Source organism: Manacus vitellinus, unplaced genomic scaffold, assembly GCF_001715985.3.
Source record: "Manacus vitellinus isolate BGI_N305 unplaced genomic scaffold, ASM171598v3 scaffold_27_pilon, whole genome shotgun sequence".
NCBI lineage: Eukaryota > Metazoa > Chordata > Aves > Passeriformes > Pipridae > Manacus > Manacus vitellinus.
In genome coordinates this window covers 10821984-10844544 of record NW_021940039.1, presented here as the reverse complement: position 1 = coordinate 10844544, position 22561 = coordinate 10821984, and the positions used below count along the sequence as shown (strand labels likewise).

The window sequence follows — 22561 nt, the reverse complement described above, 5'->3', positions numbered from 1 at the left end:
TCGTGTGCCTGGGTGCACGTGTACGTGTGGTGTCTGTGGTGGAAGGCTTGGAGGTCTAGCAGGGCAGGCTGGGGCCTTCTGACCTCTCTGCACAGCTCTGGGGGTGGGCAACGCTAAAATAACCAAGTGAAATGGGGAATCTGGCCAGAAAAATTAAAATACAAGAACATGGCTTTTGATTTGAAAGCATATCTCCTCCAATCACAGAGTTGTCACAGGGTAACATTCTCATTTACTGTTTTTTTTTGTTCATGCATGCAATTTTTAATAATAAAAATTAAAATGAAAAGAAAAAAAGAAAAGCAAAAAAAACCAAGAAAACGGTCATATCAAAATTATGTTAAAGTAGGACTAATGCTAGAAGCACATATCAGTAATTTAGGGTAAATTATGTTACAGGGATGGTGCAATAATCCCCAAACCAAACATCATAAAGCCAAGAAATTAATCAATATTAACCGTAGAAGAGACTCAAACATGTTAAGGTATGGAAGTGAAGTGAAGGCACCAAAAACTTTAAATGACAACCAGGAAGAAAATATAGACAAGAACTTAATGTCTTTAAAAATGACTTCAACCTAACTGGGCTCATATGGTAGTCCCTGGCTAGTGGAAGAGTTTTCTGGAAGAATTTTGGTTTGTCGTTGTTTGTTTTTTTTTTTTTCAATTAAAAATTAGGATTCCAGCTAAATGCAATCTTGCTGTAGAAAATATCAACTTCCCTTTAAAAAAAAAAAAAAAGTTGTCTTTGACCTACTTTTGGTTCTTTTGGACCAAAAAAAACTAGGCTCTTTTTTTCAGCCAACAAGCATTTGGCTTTGGGACAGCTGATCCTTCACTGAGAAGGTGACCTTTTCCATGAAGCCCCTCGGCTCTCGACCAGCTCTGGCACCATCCCCACGGCTGCAGGGCAGCACCGCCGGCAGCGCCGCGCCCTTGGCGGTGACGTGGGACGTGTGTCGTGCCGTGCCTGGGGGTGCCCACGGGCTGGCAATGTGTCTCTGCGGGGGCTGCCGATGGCTGGGGGGGCGGCTAAGGGACCTGTGCACCTCGTTACGTGTCTGTAGGAAATGTGCCGGCTCGGAGGGTGTCTGTGTGGTTTATGCGTCTCACATGGCGTCTGTGGGGTTGCAGTATCGTGGGTGGCTGCGATGGATGGCAGTACGTCAGCTCTGCGAGTGCTATTCGAGTTGCAGGAGCTGCCTATGGGGAACACATGCATCTCCTCCTGGGGCGGTGGGGATGATGTGCCGCGGAGAGGCTGTGCAGCTCGGGTGATGGTGGGCGCTAGGACGTTCAGAGTGGGGTGGTAGCTTCCCAGGGCTGTCTTGGCTCCATGGTGCCAGCCTGTCTCTCTGGCACTCCTGAGGGACCATTCTGCAGGGCTGCAGAGCAGAATCCATTTTTAAAACTCCCGACAACGAAAAGGAAAGAAGCAAGGCCACCAGGTCTGCGTCTTTCGCTTGCTAGCCAGGAGAGCCTGTGGGGCTGGGGTCAGCCTGGCCTTCCAGCCCCATGGGCTCTCCAGCCTCGCCCATCTAAGACCTGGTGTGGGCCTGTGGCTCTGATGAACATCATGAAACAGAGCACCTCGCTGCTTTCTCGTCTTTACAAGGACCCCAGGCAACGTGCCCCAGCATGCTACGTACTCATGGGGCCTTCCACAGCAGGAGGGCATTGGGGTCTCTGGGCCAGGGCTGCTGCACAGAAGTGGAGGGCACCAAGCGCAGGCTGTGACATGAGCTGGTGGCAGCACCCTCCCGCTGGTCGCTCATCCCGCAGAGCAACCAGCAAGTCTGCCCAACATCCCCACAAAGCTTGCTCCACCGTGGACCTCCTGCAATAGCCGGACCTCAGAGCTGCTAGACTCCAAGTTGGCCACGTTGGCTTGGATGTTGACCCCAGTAGCTTTTTCTTGACCCAGCTAGCCCAGTTCCCTGGGGAACGTGTCCTGGGACCCTGGCCACGTCACCCCATGGCAGGCAGAGGACTGTGACAGGCTTCTGGGCAGTGGGGAACAGTTGACCATAACTGCCTTGCAGATGCAGCTGCCCCCAAAGTGGTGACCATCTTCTGGGATGAGTGGGGTCATCTCCCTCCGCAACTGGCCTGTGAGCAATGCGCCAGGAAGAGCATGGACAGGACCCAAAGCACAAGGAGCCTCAGGCTGTGCTGATCCCCACCAGGCGTGGGAAGGGGGAGAACAGTTCCACAGCTCACCCATAGGACCTCTGGTGCAGGTGAGCCCTGGATCTGGTCAACTCAGGGCATTGGGTGCTCCTGCTGTGGGGCAGAGAGGGCTGTGGGCTGCTGTGGTGTAGGGTGGATGCCACACTGTGGAACAGGATCAGGCCCAGGATGCTTCCCTGAAGAAGGAGTGGTATGGGAGGTACCAGGGATGCCACACGCCAGGTGCCCCATTGTTCTTGGGTTCTGCTCCTCTCAATGAGCCCACCAATGGAACTGGTCCCCCCAGGTGCCGAGGGCACCATCAGGCTTCTGCTTTCCCAGGGCCGGATCCCTTGGTTTCCTAATCATGGAGTAGTTCAAACACATCAAAACACGGGAATCTACCCGGGGCATGCAGATATTTCTGCAATTTTTTCTCCCTTTTTTTCTCCATGCATCCCACTTCTCTTCCTCATCCTCACTCTTCCCATCTTCTCTCCCCTGCACCACCCACCCCATCTCTGTCTTCTCTCCCCTGGTTGTGATTCAGGCCACCAAGACACAACTTCTGACCTCCCTGCAGAGCTGCTCAGGGGGTGCAGCAGTGGGAAGAGGGCATCCCAGATATGGGAGCATCACTTGGACAAGGTGCCACCTGGGGAGCATGGAGGCAATGCAGGAGGGGACAGGGATGCCTGTCTTCCCCATGGGGACAGAGGATGGGTGGGAAGAATGTGAGTCCCCCCTCATGACTTCCAGGCTTTGAGGTGACAGTGAGAGGAGCACTTTGTGTGAGGTGGTGGCAGTTGAGCCCGGCCGAGGGCTCAGCTGTCCCCAGGGACGCGTCCCAGGGGTGCTCCAGGAGTTTCTTGGCACAGAGCCTGCGCTGGTGTCAAAGGCAGCCTCCTCCATTCCGCACACAGAGCCGTGGCCCCGAGACCCCCTGCGGTATCACATGCTGCTCCCCGGGGCGCCCCAAGCCTGCGGCTGGGGACGGGCCACCCCATCATGGGGGGCCACATCTCCCCGCCCTGCCACCGTCCCCCCGTCCCCGCCGCGCCTCGGGCAGCCTGGCGGGGAGCCTGCTCTGGGCAACCCTGGGCAGAAACCCGCCGGTCGCCCCGGGGAGGTGGTTTTGGCCAGCCCATCGCGCCAGGAGGTCGGGCAGCAACACGCAGCGGGCGCTGCCACACGAGACAACAGAGTAGCCACAGTGCAGAGTGTCATACAACAGACGGCGACATGCAGAGGGACACGGCTCAGTCCGACAGACCAACAGCCCAACCTGACGCTGAAGTGTCTGAAGCTCCAGCATGAGCAGACACATTTGCACATTTGGAAACAGCTGGCTTTAGAGGCAGCAATTCGGAAATTTTCTCTGGTTACATGACAGCAGTGGAAAGCACAAGTTTGAACCAAGGCTGGGTCTTTAACAACCTCCACTTTCAAGCCTTTGTATCTCTTTTCTAGAGCTGCATTGCTGCTGACAATAACCAGAGACAGCTGTCACTCCTGTGCCCAGGACTACATCCCGAATGCTAATCGTCACAAACAAAAATCACATGTAGAGAATGTGACACGCATGGCTCTCAGTGAGGTGACACGGTGCCCAAATTAAACTGGAGTGATTGTTTTTAGGCATACAATGACAAACAGGTACAGAAACACTCAGGAACAGAAAAAAAAAAAGGAAAAAGAAATGTCATCCATTTCAAGAGGTCAGCACCGGTAAGGTGAGCGAAGCACAGAGAGGAACATCAGAAATCATCCAGGCAGAAAGAAAACAAAAAAACAAAACAAAAACTCAGTTGCATCTCCCAACTCATCACAGGACTCCAAGCCACCTCCTGCCTGCCCTCCAGGATCCCAGCATCCTTTCAGGAACACGGGATGACTGACTCACTGACTGACTGACTGACTGGTGACGAACATGAGCTATGCATGTACACTGGCAGCTTCGGGATGGGTGTGTGGCAGTCAATGGGATGGCAGAAGAGAGAAAGAGAGAGAAAGAGAGAGGGCAGAATTGTTCTTCTTCCTCTTACCGTATCCTTGGAGGACCTACGTCTCTTGAAGCTGGAGGCCAGGGTGGAGGTGATGGACCTAAAAGTGGCTTTCTTTTTAGGGTCAGGTTCTGCTCTACCACTTTTTCTATCCTAAAATGAATATGTATAAGTAATTAGATCTCTAGTGTGTTGTTGGAAACTCTAAATCTATTTGAATACTGCCCCATGTCATGGCTTTCATTTAGGTGAGAAAGCTACTGGAGGTGTTCTGTCACTCCCAGTCCTCCGAGGGCCTCCGTGACCCATGGCTACGGCACAGCCACCACACTGATACAGCTGCCAGGGGCCGGCCTCACATCTGGAGTGCTGGAAACCCCTCTGGGGAGTATCCCTGCTCTCCTGGGTGTCTGTGGCCAGGCCGGCACAGCTGACCTCGCTTCCTGGGGATGCTCTGCCTGGCGCCCTGCCCCTCGCTTCCACCGCTAGCCTGGCTGGACAGAGATGTGAGACGCTGCACCTACCACTAAAAAAAAAAATTGCTCAGGGCCTTTTCTGAGGCTGAATCCTAGTGCCAGAAGAGAGAGAGAGGACTGCATTGAAAGAGAAGTCATTGTATGAATATTCTGTAAAAAAAAAAGTGTTCAAAAATTCAAATGACGCAGTTGTGCAAAGCCGAACGTGGTTGCTGGTGGTGGTTTGGTGGTTGTTTTTTTTTTTCCAAAGTAAAACAGGCTAAAAAAAAAGAAAAAAAAAAAAAGAAACTGGAAGAAAAAGAAAATTAAAAAAAAAAGATAAGGAAAAGAAAGGGAGGAGGCAAAGCGTTAGTGCTATGATGTCGTCGGGGTCGGGATGAACTCAAAGAGAAACAGAACTGAAAAATGTAGGCGTTGGAGTTAGCGAGTCGGACCTGGTTGGCGCAGGCTGGGAGCACCAGCCGCCATGGTGCGGGGGCAGCGAGCCGAGGGGACCGGCCGCGCTCGGCGGCGGGCGCTGACAACGATTCCTCCCCAATTGCTTTCGTGCCAATGAGTGTGACCTTTCCGACGGGGGACGGAGTGACCAGGTCTGGCTCTGCTACCGCACGGGGGTAACCAAAATGTATCCCGCTGGTGCGTAGAGCATGCTCGGGGATACATTTGCTCCTCCTTCTCAGTTCTCTCTTTTGCGGACATGCACAAACGGAAAGGAAAGCAAGATGAATGGAATGAAATGTCTTTTTCTTCCATGGCATCTCAGGAAATAGCCATGGCAAAACTGTGATCCCAAAAAACATTATTTTTGTTTGTTTTTTTTAACAAATAAATCTTTCCACTTGCCTACCTTCTAGCAATGTACCAGATACTAGTGCTCTGACGTTTCCTCCTGTGGAAAAGTCTTACAATGTCAAACGGCTCTGTACCATGAGGCTGTTTACCCCCACAGGGCAGCATGCTTTGCTCACAGTCCCACAGACTCTGCCCAAGGACCCAGTGCAGTATTTTCTAGAAGGTTGGCAAGTGAAAAATGGCAGTGCGACTAGTGTGCTCTGTCCCAGCAGCCTTAACCCCCTCGGTGCTGCTGCTTTTTGGAAGCAAAGGAAAAAAAAAGATAAAAAAGGAAAAAAAAAGTTGAGAAATGGCTTTTCCGAGACTCTTATCAGCGAACTGAACTCAGTGAGCTCTCAGGATACAGCAGCCCAGCCTCGTGCTCCCCTTGCTGCTCTCAGGCAGGTCACTTCCACCCGGGCAGCCCCCCCCAAAACACCCCAGCCAGCGCTGCTCCCCCAGGGCCACCGCTCCGGGCTTCTTTCGGGCTCCCCGAGCCTCGTTCTCTCTCTTTCCTTTGCTGGCTCTGCTCCGAGCGCAGGCTCCTTTAGTTGCCTAAAGGATCTCTTGCTCTTTGAACGCTGGTGCTTCCCCAAGGGAAAAAACCAGCCCGGGCAATTCAGACAGAGCCTCCAGCTGCTCTAAACTGGGGTTCAAGGGCACTGTGGGGCTCAGCCCCAAAAGCAGCAGGGTAAGGGAAGTGTGAGGCTGGTGGCCCACAGACATGTCCATGGCTCAGTGTCACTGCCAGACAGCTCTGACACTCCTGGGCTTCCCTGCCTGAGTGGCACAGAGGGGTTCCAGGGACAGGAGAAGTCGGGAAGAACAATGGGAGAGGCCCGAGGGAGCCTTGGCACTGACAGGGACTGGCATTGCTGGCTCCCGTGTGGGGAAATGTCCTTGTCTCCAAAGGACAAGAGCACGCACCACCTCATTTTGGAGTCGGTCCTGGGTGTGACAAGGGCTACCGCGCTGTTGGGGAGCAAGCAGGGAAGGGTAGGTGATGGAAATTATCCCTGGAGCATTTCTCCATCTGAGCACTGGCCAGGGATGCTCAGTGGCAGCGGATTGACCTCCCCCCATCTGCTGGTGAGCATGGCCAGAGCTGGACAGCAGGGCAGATACCTGCAAAGGGAGCCACACTGGCACTGCCTGCTCGGCTGGAGCCAAGGCTCCAGCACATGTTCCTCAGCAGAGCAAAGTCCCCATCCCAAGCTCCACTGGGGGCATTTGGGCCCCACTATCTGTCCCAGTTGGAGCTGTGCACAACACCTCCTGGGAGAGACGGCATGGGCCACGGGCAGCTCCCAGGGACGAGGCACTACAGCCTGCTGGGCACCCAGTAATGCCCAGCTGGAGTTTCTGGGGTGTGGGGTGGGGGACAGAGGGCCCCATGCTAATCCACAGCTCTGCATTCACTGATTTTGGTGAAGGAATGGAAAACGCACCTGGTGGAGATTTGCTCTAAAAACGGTTTGTCCTACCTGCAGGTTTTTCCTCCACACATTAACGGCCGCAAACGCCAGCTGCATCTGCTTCCTCCGCGCGTCCTTATGCCTTTTGTAAGCTATTTCTATGAATATTAAAAATATCCCGGCAACAATACCTCCAGCCACCAGCATAAACACACCTGAAATAAGCAGGAAAGTTACAGGGGGCAATAGAAATTGCAACATGACACTTCATTTCTTCTGTATCACGCCCAGCAACAGGAGCATTTGCCAACCCAGGGTCCCCCCACCATCCCCCCTAGTCCTGGAGGGCCGGGGAGGGGAACACAGCAGGTGCTACAGGGTGGGCACTGCAGTGGTGGGCAGAGAGGTGGATACCTATGCAAGCTCTGGTTGGGCAGAGCACTGTGCTGCACCAGTGCTGCACGCTGGCTGCTGCACCAAGCCCCAGGGCAGCCCCCCACATGGGACTGTGGGGTCACTTGCACCAAAACCCGGCTCTGGTACTTCGGTTTGTCTTATTGAGTAATACAGCCATGCACAGAGTGCTGTCCTCAGACACCTGCAGCCCTCGGGGCTTTGGAGTGGTGTCTTGAGGAGACAGAGCAAAACGCCCCCTCTGCCCTGGTTGGTGGTGCTGGCGAGGACGGGGTCCCATCAGACACCCCTCATCCCTCATCACTGCACTGGCTGGGTGTAGGACCAGCAGCACCACATTGCTGCAAAGGACACCCTGTCTGGGGATTCTCACAGCCTTTGCAAAGGGGGACCAAGATAAAAACCCCTCTGTATCCATTATCCTCATCCTGCCCCTGCCCAGGGCTCTCAGGGCTGGGGGGCTATCTCTCGCCTCCAGCCCCCTCTTGTAGCAGGGTCCCCTCTTACCCTTCCCAAGGCACTGCTCCCCTCTCTCTGCCTTGGGATAGCTCTGATTCCACAGTGACAGCCACAGTTCGGCCAGAGCAGAGGGAGGGGAGCAGTGCTCACAGCAGGGCAGCCCCACTGGTGAGAAGGGCACCCAGGGAATGTGGGGTAAGCTTTGTGGAACTGTTTCAAATACGGTGGAGTTGGAGCCCACCACAGTAGCCTCCCAGTAGTAGGGAAGCACAGACCCAGAAGAAGCAGAGATTTGGCCCAAGAGAAAACCCTGGAGAGGAGAGTGTCTTGAGTGAAAGCAGGCTACCCAGCAAGGGGGAAGAAAGAGGTTTGCAGAACAAACCTGCCATATTCTCAAAGGTGAGTGTTGCTGGGGCATTGCTACGGGAATCACACTCTTGATACCTCACCCAAGTCTTGTCCAAGTCCTCCATGAAGCCGTTCTCGTGGGACCTGGAAGCACAAGGAGACAGGACAGAGTAGTCACTGGGAACCAGCAACAGGCAGCTGGGGCACACGTTGTGCTTTTGTGCCCCCTGAATTAGGAATCTGCACTTGCCTGCAGCCCACAAACAATAGGGACCAAGGACGTGCTGGCTGCGTGTGAGCGCACACACGTGTGATCTTTACATGGAGAGTGTGTGTATGGCCTGTCTGCAGGGGCTGCCAGTACTGCATGTGCTCACACCCCCCCTGCACACAACTGGTGCACAGGGCAGTGGGTGCGAGCAGGACCCACAGCTTCCTAGTGCCAGTGCCCCTGGGGTAGCTGTGGGGCAGCCAGCTCTTGCCAAAAGAGCCACGTGTAAGCCACATGTAAGGTGTGTTCCCATGGAAAGGATGGAGCTGGCAGGTGTAGGCAGTGCTCAGAGAGCATTTAGAGAGAGGCTGAAGGGAGTGGACATGAACCATGTCTCCCAGTTCCCTTCTGCATGTTCCCCCCACCTGCCAGGGCCACCTGGGAGCTCAGGTAACACTGACCCCAATCCTTTCTGGGGATGCCTAGAACCCTCTAGGTCATGGCACTGCTGCCTGGCAGCTCCCCAAGGTGCACGGTGAGGGCTGGGACTCCCCAGCAGCTTGGTGTCACAGCTTGGTGTCACAGCCTGGGAGGAAACAAACTGAACTGTGTCCCCACAGTGCCTGTTTCTACCTGAATAGCTTGTGGGGATGAAGATGGGGCACAGAGCACACATCTCACCACAGGCCCCCTGCACTTTCCTCCCTGTTGTTCTTGGTACATCCCCACTACCTTCCTGGGCCACCTCTAGCCTTGGGCTTCCCCATCCTCTCCCAGGAGGGCACTGAGGACCCCTGTGGCCTCTTCAGGCTTCTTACATTGTTTACCCAAATCCCATCTGCCACCCATCCCCATGCTAAGATCACCCCACAGATGGGGTACCATGGCTCCCTATATTGCCCTGTGTCTTGGTCCTGCCTGTGTCTTCCACATCCTGCCCCTTCTCTTTCTCAGGTCTTTCATCTCTACATGTTGGGCAGGACTGTGGTGGCTCCTGATCCTGTCTCTCCTAAAAAGAATCTCACGTGTCTGTCTCTCTCCACCTGCTGCTTCCCAGCTGCCTGTTCCTCCATTGCCACATTCCTCTGTCTCACACAAGTGTGGCATTTCCGAAGTAACACAAGGCAATCCCCTTTTACCCATAATACCAGCTTGACTTGTGACACCCTGCACTGCAGGCTGGTGTAAAAGCCCTAATTGGACTCAGCAGGGGTCCTGACATATCCCTGCCTAACAGGAATAGTCAGAGTTGAAAGAAAAACCCCTGGCAGACCAAGCCAGGGCAGTGCCATGCTGTCAGGTTGGCTGAGCCCACAAGGAGAAGTGGGGAGATGGCAGCACCCACACCCTGCTCACCGGGACCTGGTGCCGGGTGGCCCCAGCTTTCTCTGCCAGCTTTCCCTACATTCCTGGACAAGCCTGGCTCCTGATCCCTGCCCTGCTCTGCTCTGCCTTCCCACCACCTCCCTGCTGCTTCCCCAGCCCTGCAAGCTGGAGCTGAGAGTGTGGGTGCCCATTCTGGTCGTTCCATGTCCCCTTTGTCAGGAGGGACATGGCAGCCCCCAGCACTCCCGTCCCTGCAGAGGATGGGGGAGCAGTGCCTGACATGAGGGTACTTGCGTGCAAGCACATGCAGCATTTGGGGCAAGCCCCACACCACGAGCTGTGTACAGACTTGAGGATGGCCAGGGAGACGTTCTGCTTCCACGGGCTGTCCTTGCGCATCCCGATCCCGAAGCCAGAGCGGAAAAAAAGCTCCCCCGTCGTCACCAGGTCACACTTCTGGGAGGCTTCAAACTCCAGCACGGCCGAGTCCCAGATGAAGGCGTGGAGCTTGCTGGACGGTGAGAGAGACAGACAGGTGAGGGGGGCAGCCCAGTTGTCTGCAGCCACTCTGGGAGCAGCGAGGGTGCTCCCAGCCCTAATTTAAGCACTGAAGCCACCCAGACTTGCACAGAAGGAAGAGCAGAGACCAGAAGGGCCAGGGCTCCCACTGTGCTGCTCCCCACATAGACCTTCTGCTCTCCACCCAGGGACCTGAAACGCACTAAGTCTGGGAAGATCCCACTCAGCACCAACTGGGAGGTCCCATCAAGACCCGCTGTGACTGCAGCTGCCTTGGCCCTGCTTGCTCCACCCAACTGCAGCTCCCTGAAATGCCTCCCAGCACGGCCAGACAAGGTGCTGGCCCACTCACTTGTCCCTCACTGCCTGGATGGCTTCGGCAGCGCTCTCGTAGTTGTGCTTCTCCATGTGCCGGTACATGGTGCTCAGCTCCACCTGCCGTCGGAAGTAGATGTCCACGGAGCTCTGCTTCACCGTGGCGTAGATGAACTTATCGGAGGGGTTGCGCAGCTGAAAGGCAAGGACAGACCCTGAGATCAGCTCAGCTGGGTAGGTCACGGTGCTGCTAACACCAAAGTTGTGGGTTTGATTCCCGTATGAGTCATTCACTGAAAAGGTGGACTCGATGATCCTTGTGGGTCCCTCCCAACTCAGAATATTCTGTGATTCTGTGACAGGGCTCCTATTTTTTCTGTCCTTCATCAGCAAAACTGACTCACCCCAAGGCCATGTCTCCTAATTTCCCACCTCCTTCAGAGACCTGTTTCCTAGAGAAGACCTTGATCTCCTCAGAGGATGCCGCAGGGCAGTGGATGCTCTGGGACCGTGGTGGGGGAGCAGGGGACAATGTGGGACAGGAACACTGTGGCGCTGAGGGTGCAGGAGGCTGTGGGTGCCATGGAGCTGTCAGTGCTGTGGGCAGATGATGCAGCAGGGTGTAGGACACTGTGGGTCAGTGCTGCTGCAGGGCACATTCCTGCGTGCTGGGGCTGATAAGCTGTGGCTGTGTCCTTGCCAGAGCAGGAAATGGATTTGAGGCATGTGGAGAGTATTGACTGCACCGCAGGGACAATTTCATTTGTTATAAGTCATCCATAATTAATTGTTTCCTCATTGGTTAGTGGAGGCTCTCCAGGAACTGGCAGGCAGTTTGACTGCATAGGGGCTATTCTGGACAAGCTTTTTCCTGCTGATCCCTCCCCATGTCTGTCCATTCCCACCCAGTGCAGGGGCTCAGACCCACCAGGATCAGCCCATGCAGAGCTTGGTTTTGCCCCCCTGGCACAGATCCCAGCCATGGTAAATCAGGGCTCTGGGAACTACAAGCCACGTTATATGCCCAGAAGTGGGTAGGGAAGGGGAAAGCAAGTGAAGGATATTACCCGGGGGTCATTGATGCCTGTGATTCTCTCCTCAGGTCGGTCTAACACCAGGAAGGCTGCCAGGTTGGCAGTGTATGAAGCCACAATGATCATAGCAAAGCCAGCCCACACCATGCCAAGAATACGGGCAGAAAAACTCCGGGGAGCACCTGGGGGGAGAGATGAGAGATCAGACTGGTATGACAAGAGTTTGGCTTGGCCATCAAAGACACATCAATCTGTGTGAGACCAACGGCAGCTGCAGACATGCACCATCTATCTGCTCTGCCAACAGCTGTGCAAGGAGCTCCTGCATTGCCCAAACCAAGAGAAACCCAGCTCCTTCCAGGGCATGCTGTGTCCCATCCTTAGTGGGTGGGTAACTCTGGCAGGATACACAGCAAAGACAGGCCTGTTTTCCCCACTGATGCTGGGGGTGGAAGGATGGCCCTCACAAGTGCCACAAGTGTGTCACACTCAGCATTACCAATCTTCTACCAGTCTGCGCCAGGGAATGATGTCCCCAAAGGGCATCAGCCTCATCAGTGAGAGGCTTCTCCTCCAGCCTTCTCAGCTCAGGGACAGGGTTGCAGGGCAGAGCAGTCCCACTGTGTGCTGTGACTCACCTTCTCCGATGCCAGAGTTCAGCAGGACCCCCCAGGAGAACCACATGGCTGAGGAGAGGGTCAGGGCATCTTCCTCCTCCTCCTCACTGTTTACTTTGAACCGGCCAAATGGGCTGGAAAACAAGAAAAAGAACTTCTCTCATTTCCCTTAGCCTGGTTTCTGGGGCTCTCCACTGTGCCCTCCTAAGTGTCCTGATGCAGGCCTGTATCACTCAATCCTACAGACTGTGCCTGTGTCCCAGGCAGCTTTCCTCATCATGTCCTACTGACTTGCACATCCCCAGTGCTGATAGGCAATTTGTACATCTCAGTCCGGTACCAGTCCCATCACACTTCTCTCCAGATCAGAAAGATGATCTGATCCTGACCAGCTTGAGCCTCTCCCACTGCAACGCGGAGGGTTCACTGCAGATCAGCCACCAAAGTGTCTGGGCACAGGGCTGAGGTGGGAACAGGTTCTCTGCCCTTCAGAGAAACTGTCATAGGGCCAAAGAAGGGCCAGAGGAAACTATCTCAGAGGAAACTCAGGCAGCCAGCAGGGACAGGAGCCTCAGCCCAGGGCTAGTGAGGCAGAGAAGGTGGGATTAGTTCCTGTGAGAGCCCCCCAAAGGGCTGCAGGACTGTGCCTGAACAAGACACTGCAGGGACCCAGGAGATGGTTCCCAGGAGCACCTCCCTGTCCCCTCCCGCTCTTGGGTGGCCTGAAGTGCACTCACCTGAATCGGTCTAAGAGGTACAACATCACTGCCACCACGTGCACGGACAGCCCCACCAGCAGCCAGAGGGTGCTCTGGAAGGGCTGCATGAACGAGTCCAAGGTGCTGCGGGGGATTTCCTGGCACACAGAGAGAGGTGAACAGTGCTGGCACCCACCACACCCACACCCTGCCCTGCTCTGATCTCCTCCTGCTCAGCTACACAGGAGGGGTCAGGGTGGCAGAGACAAGACCCAGCACTAAATCCAGTCTGGAGGTTGGGATTTGCAGGGGCAGCGCAGGGGGAACTGGGCATGGTGTGGGCATGGCACTTCTCTGCAGTGTGGGGAGCAGGGGACACCTCCCCTGTTCTACAGAACATCCCACCCCAGCTCATACCTTCTTCACAAGGATGGTGAGTCCCTGGTACTTGAAGGGCTTGGAGAACTCGATGTACTGAGCCCGCTCGTTGTTGATGGTGAGGGGAGCCACAATCATGTCTGCTTGGCCGCTCAGCAGCTCCCCCATCATCCCGTTCCACTCCTTCTTGTTGCTGTTGTTCACCTGCCAGAGAGCCCACACAGGATCAGACTCCTGCCCTGACACACTTTCCCCACTAGCCAGGATTCCCACATGTGCCAGGCATCCTGCACTGCCCTCCCACCCCACCCCTGCTCCAGAGAAGGGCCTGGGGGTATTTCAACACATGATAAAGGCAAAGAGACATCACAGGCTGCCCAAACTCACCCGCTCTTGGGTACCAAATTTACCATCAGCCACCAGGTGAACCTCATAGGTGAAGTTCATGACCCCTGCCAGCCGGATGAGCAGGTCGATGCAGAAGCCATAGCAGCACAGAGCCACTGTGGGACGGCCTGAGGAGAGGAGACAATGGGGGGAGGAGTGGAGGCAGCCCTTTGCCAGGAACCCCATGCAGGATCCATGCCTGTCCCGCTGAGAACAGCCACCTCATGGCTCTGGTTCCATATGGGGTGTAACCACCTTATCCATCAGGGCCACCTGTCTGATCACCCTCTCACTGCCTCCATCCCCTCTGGTGTTGGCAAGCTGGGGACAAAGGGGTCTCATTCCTTCTCTATGTCCCAGTGAGGTGGGCTGAGACTTGGTGCTACCCACCCACTGAGGGCACGGTGCATGAGCTGGACCCACCAGGCTGAACACAGCCCAGGACACAGCCCAGGGCTGGGGGAATGGTGTGCACAGGAAAGCATGACGGGCCAAGGGGATGCCCTTTAGGTGGATTTGGGCAAACCTGGCATTGTTGAGCAGCTCACCCTCCCCCCAGGTGCTCACTCCTCACCCTGACATGGGCTTTCCATAACAGTTTGAAACTGGTGTTGTTCATATCAGTGCAGGAAGAGCTAATGTGCCTTGAGAGTCTCACTTCTGCTGGAGATCAAGGTAAAGAGAATTAGAGCATGTCAGGAGACAGAACCTTGGGGTGCAACCCCCAAAACAGCCCTGGAGCCCATCCAGAAAAGAGGCAGTGGGAAAGTAATCTGTTGGGTTCAAAAACCTGAATCCCAGTGCCCAATTCCTGCACAGCACTACTGTGGGGCTGAGCTGATGGGGGTCATTTGGGGGCTGACTGTGCTGTCACCTTTCTGTTCCTCATCCTCTAGGCTTCCTGTGTGACTGAGGACCCTCCCTGAGACCTCTTCTTGGAGTGGCATTCTTCATCAGCCTGGTGGGTTGGGGGAGTCACCCCCACACAGAGTTACCTGGGATGGTCTCGTTGGGTCCAGTGCAGAAGACCTTTTTCACAGGATCTCCATTGATAGTGAATTCCTCCCTGCATGTCCCATCTGCTTGCGTGGGCTTCACGTACACAAAGGGCTCTTGGTGGATCGTCACGATCTGCGAGGCCAAGCACAAACACCCTCTTGTCTCTGTCCCCCTCCAGAGCTGCATTTCCCTGGTGAGGAGCTGGGCTGCCCTCTCCACACCAGCATGGCTAAAATGCCCGGGTGCCCTTCCCAGCTGCCATCTCAGCACACAAGACTGCTCAGCCCAGCAGTAAGACCTGGCTTTGGCACGGGGAATCACAGAATCATAGAATCATTTAGCTGGAAAAGACCTTTAAAATCATGAATTCCAGCTGTTAACCCAGCACTGTCAAGGCCACCTCTAAGAACATTTGCTTTCCCTGATCCCAAGATGAGGAACAGCTGTGTCAGCACCTTCCTTCACGTGGCACTTTCACACGAGCCTCAAAACCCCTCTCCCTAACAAGAGGCTGATGGGGGGTACCACACAGCCAGGATTAGTGCCCAGAAAGGTCCTCTAGACACTGTCATGCTGCCCCAAGCTAATGCAGATATTTCAGTCCTACCGCAGACCTTTTCAGTTGTGCAACATCCCAAAGCACCAACACCACCTCTGCAGGGACAAGGGCTCACTACCAGCAGGAGTGTGTCCCTTGCCCGGACAGCAGGACAAATGAATGGCCACAGTGGTAAGACCGGTCTGCCCAGGATCCAGTCACTAAAGTGACTGCTGGGTGTTACCTCAGGGAAGAGCATGAGAAGCAAAGCAAGACTGGAGAGACCTTCTTCCACTGTCACCTCCAGCTTCTGGAGTTTGATTCCGGCTGAGAGCTGTGCTCTGAACACCCTCCAGTACCTTCTATATTGTTCTGCTACATCCTCTCTGAGGTGCCCCAGGTTTGCAAATGCTGCTGAGAGCTGCAGAGGCAGCAGTGGAGGTGGAGGCAGATAAAGTCATGGCCTGGCATGCAGAGAGCTGAGGACACCTGCCACCCCCTAATGCCATTTGCTGTTACCTTCAACTTGGTCGACATCTGATAGCCTTGAGGTTTCTCAGTTTCCCCCCCGGGCCAGATAATCTTCCTGTCGTTGGTCAAGACCTGTGAGCGATACCAGAGGAAGCAGAGGGGCGTAAGGCCATAGGTAAACACCCCAGTGCACACAGTCCTTCTCCCCAGGCCAGGCCTGTACATACATTGCTGCCGTTGTAAATCCCAACTTGGACCAGTTTCCGGTTCTGCAGGTTCATGATGCTGTAGTTGGCAAACTTCCTGTCCCCGTCCTCGTTGAACTCCACACGGCCAGTGACACCCTCCGAGTACTTGGAGGACATCAACACCCTAGAGAGGGAAACACAGTGGGCACAACCTAGAAAACCTGCTGTGGCCACTGGGACCCCTAAGAAGGCATCAGAAAGGCAAATCTTTCTCTCAGTTACCTGCCATATGCACACTATCCTACAGAAATCCAGCCAAGGCTACCTATGGTCTGTTCATAGACCAGCAGTCATCCCTTCCTGGTGGATGGAGCCATTTTCCCAAAGTTCACTACCATATCTGCTGTCACTGTCCCTTGTTTTCCAGTAGATCATTCCCATTTCCTTAAGGAATGATGTGTCCCACAACACCCAAGGACACCTTCCTCTTGGCGTCCCTTGGGAGCTGCGTCCATGTCACAATTCCTGGTGCTTCTGATTGGCACCAGCTCATCACAGCCTACACAGAGCCCCAGGAATGCACCACCAAGAGGAGACCAGCCCCCAAACCCTGGAAAGATGATAATGAAGACACAGAACAGTTGCCTGAGCCACTTGTGGAGAACACCTTTGACTTGCTCATGCCAAAACCTGTGTTGCTGCAGAGGATGCCAGAAATATTTCTAAAACAAACTTCAGGCTTTGCAGGTTCCATGCTCAGCAGAACCCAGGTCTGCAGGGAATTGCTGCTGTACCACAGTCCAGCCTGCAGAAGAGGCCCTTGTGGCTCCAGCATCCACACTGATGTGCACAAAAACTGGGTTCTGGGAAGCACATGCAGCATCTGTCGATCCTTCTGCCCATGGCAGCAAGACCCAACACACACATGCTCTCATCTGCCTGTCCCATGCAGGGAGATCTCTTGCCACCAAGATTTGCTTGCAGCACACTGACCCATGCCACAGCCCTTGGAATGTTCAGCAGGAAATGTGTCCCCAACACCGAGCTTCAATTTGACAGAAACATCCCCCTACCCTGATTTGGCAGAAAACCCCCTCTCTCCCATTTCCACTCATGGAATTAAGATCCAGACTGGAGGACACCATGGCCCCCAGATCTTTTCTTCCTAGAGTCATTTCCTGCCCTTACATCCCAGTTGCCCAAGCATTGCCCAGGGCAGCATGGTTTGGCATGGAGCAACTTGGTGCCAGGCACCAGATGATGCCTAAACTGGGTGCCATTTCCTGAGCCTGTGTCTGGGATGGTTTTCTAGGAGAGTCTTCACATCCAAATCATGCAGGAGAGTCCAGTCAGCCCTGTGCCACATGCCCCAAAGCTTTAGTGACAGATACTCTGAGCAAAGCTGCCATGTCCTCCTGCACCTTTTCCACATACTCCCACCTTTTCCAGCTCTCCCCCAGCAGGTCCTCTGCTCCCTCCAGCAGGACCCTTTACCAAATACCTCTTGAAAAGGGGTCCTGTCTTCCAGATGTTGGTGTTGCCCACGCAGCCCCGTGGTGGGTCTGTGATGTTCTCCTTCTCAAACAAGTCGTGCACAGCCTGTGCCACCACGGCAACAGCGTCGCTGATGTGGGCGGACTCGTTCTTCCCATTGATGAGCTGCAAACCAATCACTCCTGCCCGAGAGGAGGGGAGGAGGGAGGTCAGCACTCCTGAGCTCGCTGGCTGCTCCAGCTTTGCTCCCATGAACAGGGTTTGGGGACAAGCAAGCACCTGGTTATGGGCTGGGGACCCTTGGATGCAGTGGGGAGTTGCCTGAGATTCAGGCAGGGGCAGCAGCGCAGGGTGGGCACCGTCCTGCCCGCCAGAGGGGTATGGGGACAGCTACATGGGCCACTGGCTGCCCGTGCTCCATCCCCAGCGCCCTGCCCAACCCTTCCCTCAGGAGACTGTCAGCTTGCAAAGCCCCAGTGATGTGGATTTGGGGTACAGCAGTGTGAACAAGGCTGCTGGACTGCTGACTCCCCATGCAGGCAGGGGGAATGGGAAGCGACATGTGGGACCCTCAACTTGCTTGGGACCACCACGGCACGGCGTTCCCCCAGCCCAGGGGGTCCCCGGGGGGCAGGGGCCCCTCATGCTGGCTCTGTGCAGGGTCTCCAAGCACTGATGGCAGCAGGGTGGGTGCCTCGGGGGTGCCTCAGGGGTGCCTACCATCAGGGGCGTAACGCAGGGCACTGCCCGAGATCTCCCGCTCCCCCACCAGCCACACATAGCCCGAGCCCGTCATGTTGAGCATGGCTGCTGCTCTGTACACCGTGGCTGCATCGTCCTCACTGCAACGAGAGGAGGCACAGAATCACAGAATGTGCTGAGCTGGAAGGGACCCACAAGGACCATCGTGTCCAACCCTCAGCCCTGCACAGGCCCAACCCCAGAGTCACACTCAGTGCCCCAGAGGATCATCCAAACCCTCCTGGAGATCTGACAGCCTTGGGGCTGTGCCCACTGCCCTGGGGAGCCTGGTCAGTGCCCAACCACCCTCTGGGGGAAGAACCTCGTCCAGAGATCCAACCTGACCCTGCCCTGACACAGCTCCAGACCATTCCCTGGGTGCTGTCCCTGGTCCCCCCAGAGCAGAGCTCAGTCCCTGCCCCTCCTCTGCCCCTCCCCAGGGATCTGGAACTGCCATGAGCTCTCCCCTCAGTCTCTTCTTCTCCAGCTGAACACCCCAAGTGCCCTCAGTGTCCTCCCCCGGCTTCAAATCAAGGCCCTTCCCCATCCTCGTTGCCTCCTTTGGACACTCTCTAAGAGCTTAATGAAGGGAAGGGCAATGTGGCTCCGGGTGCTGGATGGCTCCTTTTCTCCTGTGTCAGGTCCCAAGGCGGTGGCAGTGCCAGGGAAGATACAAGTCCAGGTAGCCCTTCTCTGACAACTGTTTCTCCTGGATAATAGCTCATTTCTTGAGCAATGGGAACCTTTCTCCCAGCTTCACCTGATCCCACAGGGACCAGCACTGCTGAGCATCTGCACATCTGGCCCAGTCCTTATGCTGCAGGCGTGGACAGTGAGACTCCCCTCCTACACAGCTGGACCGGGATACACCGTCACTGACTGCAGCTGGTTCTGCAGCTGCTGACACTGTGCAGGAGAGACATCCCAGCCTCGCTGGTGACTGCCAGCTCCCAGGCCAGCAGCATGTCCAGCACAGCACAGCACCCACCCTTGCCCTGGACATCCCTGTGTGGGGCTGTGCTGCTCTCAGCTGGGGGACAGGTAATTTTCTTCCCAGAGGCTGGTGTGGGGCTGTGTTTGGGTTTGTGCTGAGCCAGGTTGACCATACAGGGATGTTTTTGTTATTGCTGAGCGGGGCTCACACACGGGGCCAAGGCTTTTCTGCTTTCCTGCTGCCACACGGGCCAGGAAGTTGGGAGTGCCTGGGAGGCTGGGAGGAGGCACAACTGGGACAGGTGACCCCAGCTGATCCAAGGGATATTCCAGACCATATGATATCATGCTCAGTATATAAAGCAGGGGGGAAGAAGGAACACTGGGGGATATTTGGAGTGATGGTGTTTGTCTTCCCAAGTCACCATTTCATGGGATGGGGCCCTGCTCTCCTGGAGGTGCTGAACACCTGCTGCCCATGGGAAGGGGTGAACTAATTCCTTGTTTTTCTTTGCTTGTGTGAGCAGCTTTTGCTTTCCCCTTTCCCTATTAAACTGTCTTTGTCTCAACCCACGAGTTCTCCATCTTTTACCCTTCTGATTCTGTCCCTGATATCGTTGTTGGGGGAGTGGCTGTGAGGGGCTTGGCTGCTGGCAGGGGTTAAACCACAATGAGGTTTTCTCTCGTGTTCCTTGGAAGGATGACAAACCTCAAATCTGCTTTGACTTCAGTTCTGGGCAGTGTTGCAAAGGGGAGAGGAGAATAGCAGAGCAGGGAGGGGAAGGAATGGCACTGCCTTACCTGGCAGAGAGGATGATGACTCGAGCCTCCAGCTCCTTCGCCTCCAGCAGCAGCGATGTCACATTTTTGGTTCCAGGGTCAAACTGAAGCACTTTCTCAGCCTGTGATTAGTGTGAGCAAAGCTGGTTAGTGTGGGAGCCCCAGGACTGGTGGTGAGAGCCATGCTATCTAGAAAAGGTCAAGAGAATTCATTAAACTGCACAAAAGTCTGCTAAATAAGATTGGTTATAGTTATTTTTTTCTTTTTTCTTTCCTTTCTTTCTTTTCTTTCTTTCCTTCCTTCCTTTCTCTTTTAAGGTTTTGGCCTTTCAGTTGTTTTATTTTTTTTATTTTTATTTTTTTTGCACTGTGCATGCAAACTGAAGTCAATCAAGACCCAAAAAGAGGCGTGCATTGTACAGGAAAGAGAAAAAGGCTTTGAAATGCAATTGAAAACTCAAACGAGTGTTGTTTTTCAAAAACATGGGAAATGAGAAAAACATATTGCACAAGGTTAACCTTTGGGAGTCAAAGTGAGCAACTTACACCAAGGAACTGTTTCCTTTGGGGAGGAAAGGGGGTTGGTTCAACTTTCCAAAAAAAAAAAACTTGCAAGTTAATTACTGGTTCACATGCATGTTTCAAAAAGAAATCCTTCCAGGGTCAGCTGGCTAAGTTTCCATTCTCAAGTCCAAACCAAACTATCTCAACATAAAAACGTGCTACCAAGAAACATAGTCATGGATTTTTTTTTTTCTTTCTTTTATTTTCTTTTTTTTTCTCTTTCACTTTTTTTTTTTTTTTTTTTTTTTTTTTTTTTTTTTTTATTTTTTATTTTTTTATTTTTCTGGTGGCTGTGGCTACTTTTCATTTGCTAGTTAGGTTGGTGGGCGGCGTGCATTTCCATGCATATATACCTTGGGTCCTCGCTTGTTGTCATAGGAAAGTTGGTCGAGGTTTTCATAGTTCCTTTTTTTACTCTGATGAATAATGTGCACAGAGAAAATATGTAGACACAGAAGAATATTATAAACAGTTGAAAATGACGTGTAGTAAAGCAATCCAACATCCACCTCCTCCTCCACTGTTTGCTAAAGGGTCTCTATAACGCTGGAGCTCGCAAAAACCACTATCAGGAGAGAGAGTGCCTCAGCTCTCACGGGAGGTCACGGTGCAAGGCCATATCTCACAGAGCAAGCCTGAGTGCCACAGCTGGTGCGATGCTGCAGTTGCATTTCCCTTGTGGGACTGGGGAATTCTTCAGCAAGAAATTTTTTATCTTAAGCTCAGAAACAATCTATGCATCTCTAAGGGCCTAAGTGGTGGGGTTTCCATGGAATTACTGTGGAAGTAAAGGACAAAATGTTGTGTACGGAAAGTGCTGGATAAAGGCAAACTGTTACAGTTAAGAGTATTAGCAATACTAGAGTCACTATGAGCATTACAATCCTGTTCACCCTCAGAGAGTTCACAGCAAATGAGGTGCCTCAGCTGAACTTCTCACCTCCTGAAAGGAGGGAGCGGCCTTTTGGAGCTCTGTTGACATCCAAAAGAGAAAGATAACGTTCTCTACATCCCGTGTTGGCTCAAAGCGTGGCGATATGAAGCAATGGTGATCATGGGATGACATTGCAGCTTTTACCTGGTGCCTGGGGAGGGCCAAGGGCACCTCATGGCTCTGTGGCACAAGGGTGGCCCCGGGAGGTGCAGCTACCCAAGACCACAGTGCCCATAACCTGGCCCTACAGGTGGCTAGTGAGGCTCACTGCTTGGTGGTCTCCACGCTGCTGACCAGAGCAGCACTGGGGCTCAGGACAGGGGGCTCAGCATGCTCTGACCCTGGAGACGAGAGACCGGACAGAGAACCTGCTCCTCCCCTTGTCTCCTACCTGAGCCACTTCTGCTGCTTGGCCCCAAAGGAGCCCAAGGCATGAAACCTGCTTCTGGAGGTTTCCTCTTCTCCAGGCAGTGTGCTGAGGGCCAAGAGCCTCTGCTCTCAGGAGCCGTGACCCTGCAACAGCGTGCACAGAGCCCCGTGGATCTTCCTGCGAGCAGCCCACCTGGTCAGGCCAACAACAGCAATCTGACAATGCCTTCAGGAGATGGCTTGGTAGGTTTTGGTGGGACAGTGTCCGACCTCTTCTTCTTGACCCCACCCCACCCCTGCTGAGTATTCCTGATCTATGTATAGGGGGTATGGGACACAGCTCTATTCTGATCTTTGTTTTTCCAGAACCTTATGTCAATGGCAACTGATCCCTGACAGGAACCAGACCCTTTGCACCCCTGGAATGCAAAGGTTCATGTTCCCAGGTTGTTTCTTAGACAGCCAGGTTTTATCTCTGTGTCTCGCTTTCCAAACTAAGTAGCTTGCCTTTTCCTGAGCACTCGGGCCAATCTTTGGCAGGACATTTTGCAGGTCTGCTTTCTGTGCAGCCATGTGATCTTTGCTTTCTTCTCCTTGGACACAGCCTGGCAGGTTTTCGTTGCTCAAAGGAATTGAGTCCTTGCAAGGCAAAGTATCTGAGGAGGCAAAATCTGCTTGGAGCCCAGGTCTGCCTTCACTTCTGATGACATCCACAGCCAGGATTTCTGCAGTGGCTTCTTAGAGACTGCTGAGATTGCAGTGAGACCTGGGGTAACAACTGCCTTCAAGGAGAACAGAGGTGCAGGACAGCATGAATGTTCTCCAGTGATGGGACACTGGTCATTTCTCCTTAGGTACTGTCAATGTAGCCAATCCCTCTTGCAGCCTCCAGACATGAATAGCCTTGTGTGCCTGGGATATGCACCTCGATCCAGGCTGGTCAGCAGAGT

General features: G+C 54.1%; 1 protein-coding gene across 2 annotated transcripts in view; it reads right to left on the bottom strand.

Annotated features, from left to right (window-relative positions):
• Positions 1-22561, bottom strand: part of GRIN1 (glutamate ionotropic receptor NMDA type subunit 1) — a 35350-nt gene that overhangs the window by 3442 nt on the left and 9347 nt on the right. The window contains exons 3-19 of one of the 2 annotated variants that reach the window (XM_029960475.1): positions 20662-20724; positions 19766-19866; positions 18011-18132; positions 17298-17472; positions 15836-15980; positions 15657-15740; positions 14596-14731; positions 13601-13728; positions 13253-13417; positions 12875-12993; positions 12159-12271; positions 11554-11702; positions 10524-10681; positions 10002-10163; positions 8150-8259; positions 6964-7109; positions 4215-4325 (exon numbers count right to left, since the gene is read on the bottom strand). In XM_029960475.1, coding sequence (XP_029816335.1) covers positions 4215-4325; positions 6964-7109; positions 8150-8259; positions 10002-10163; positions 10524-10681; positions 11554-11702; positions 12159-12271; positions 12875-12993; positions 13253-13417; positions 13601-13728; positions 14596-14731; positions 15657-15740; positions 15836-15980; positions 17298-17472; positions 18011-18132; positions 19766-19866; positions 20662-20724 — 2187 coding nt within the window. The remainder of the gene's footprint in view (positions 1-4214; positions 4326-6963; positions 7110-8149; positions 8260-10001; positions 10164-10523; positions 10682-11553; positions 11703-12158; positions 12272-12874; positions 12994-13252; positions 13418-13600; positions 13729-14595; positions 14732-15656; positions 15741-15835; positions 15981-17297; positions 17473-18010; positions 18133-19765; positions 19867-20661; positions 20725-22561) is intronic. The other variant, XM_029960476.1, reaches the window with a different exon arrangement.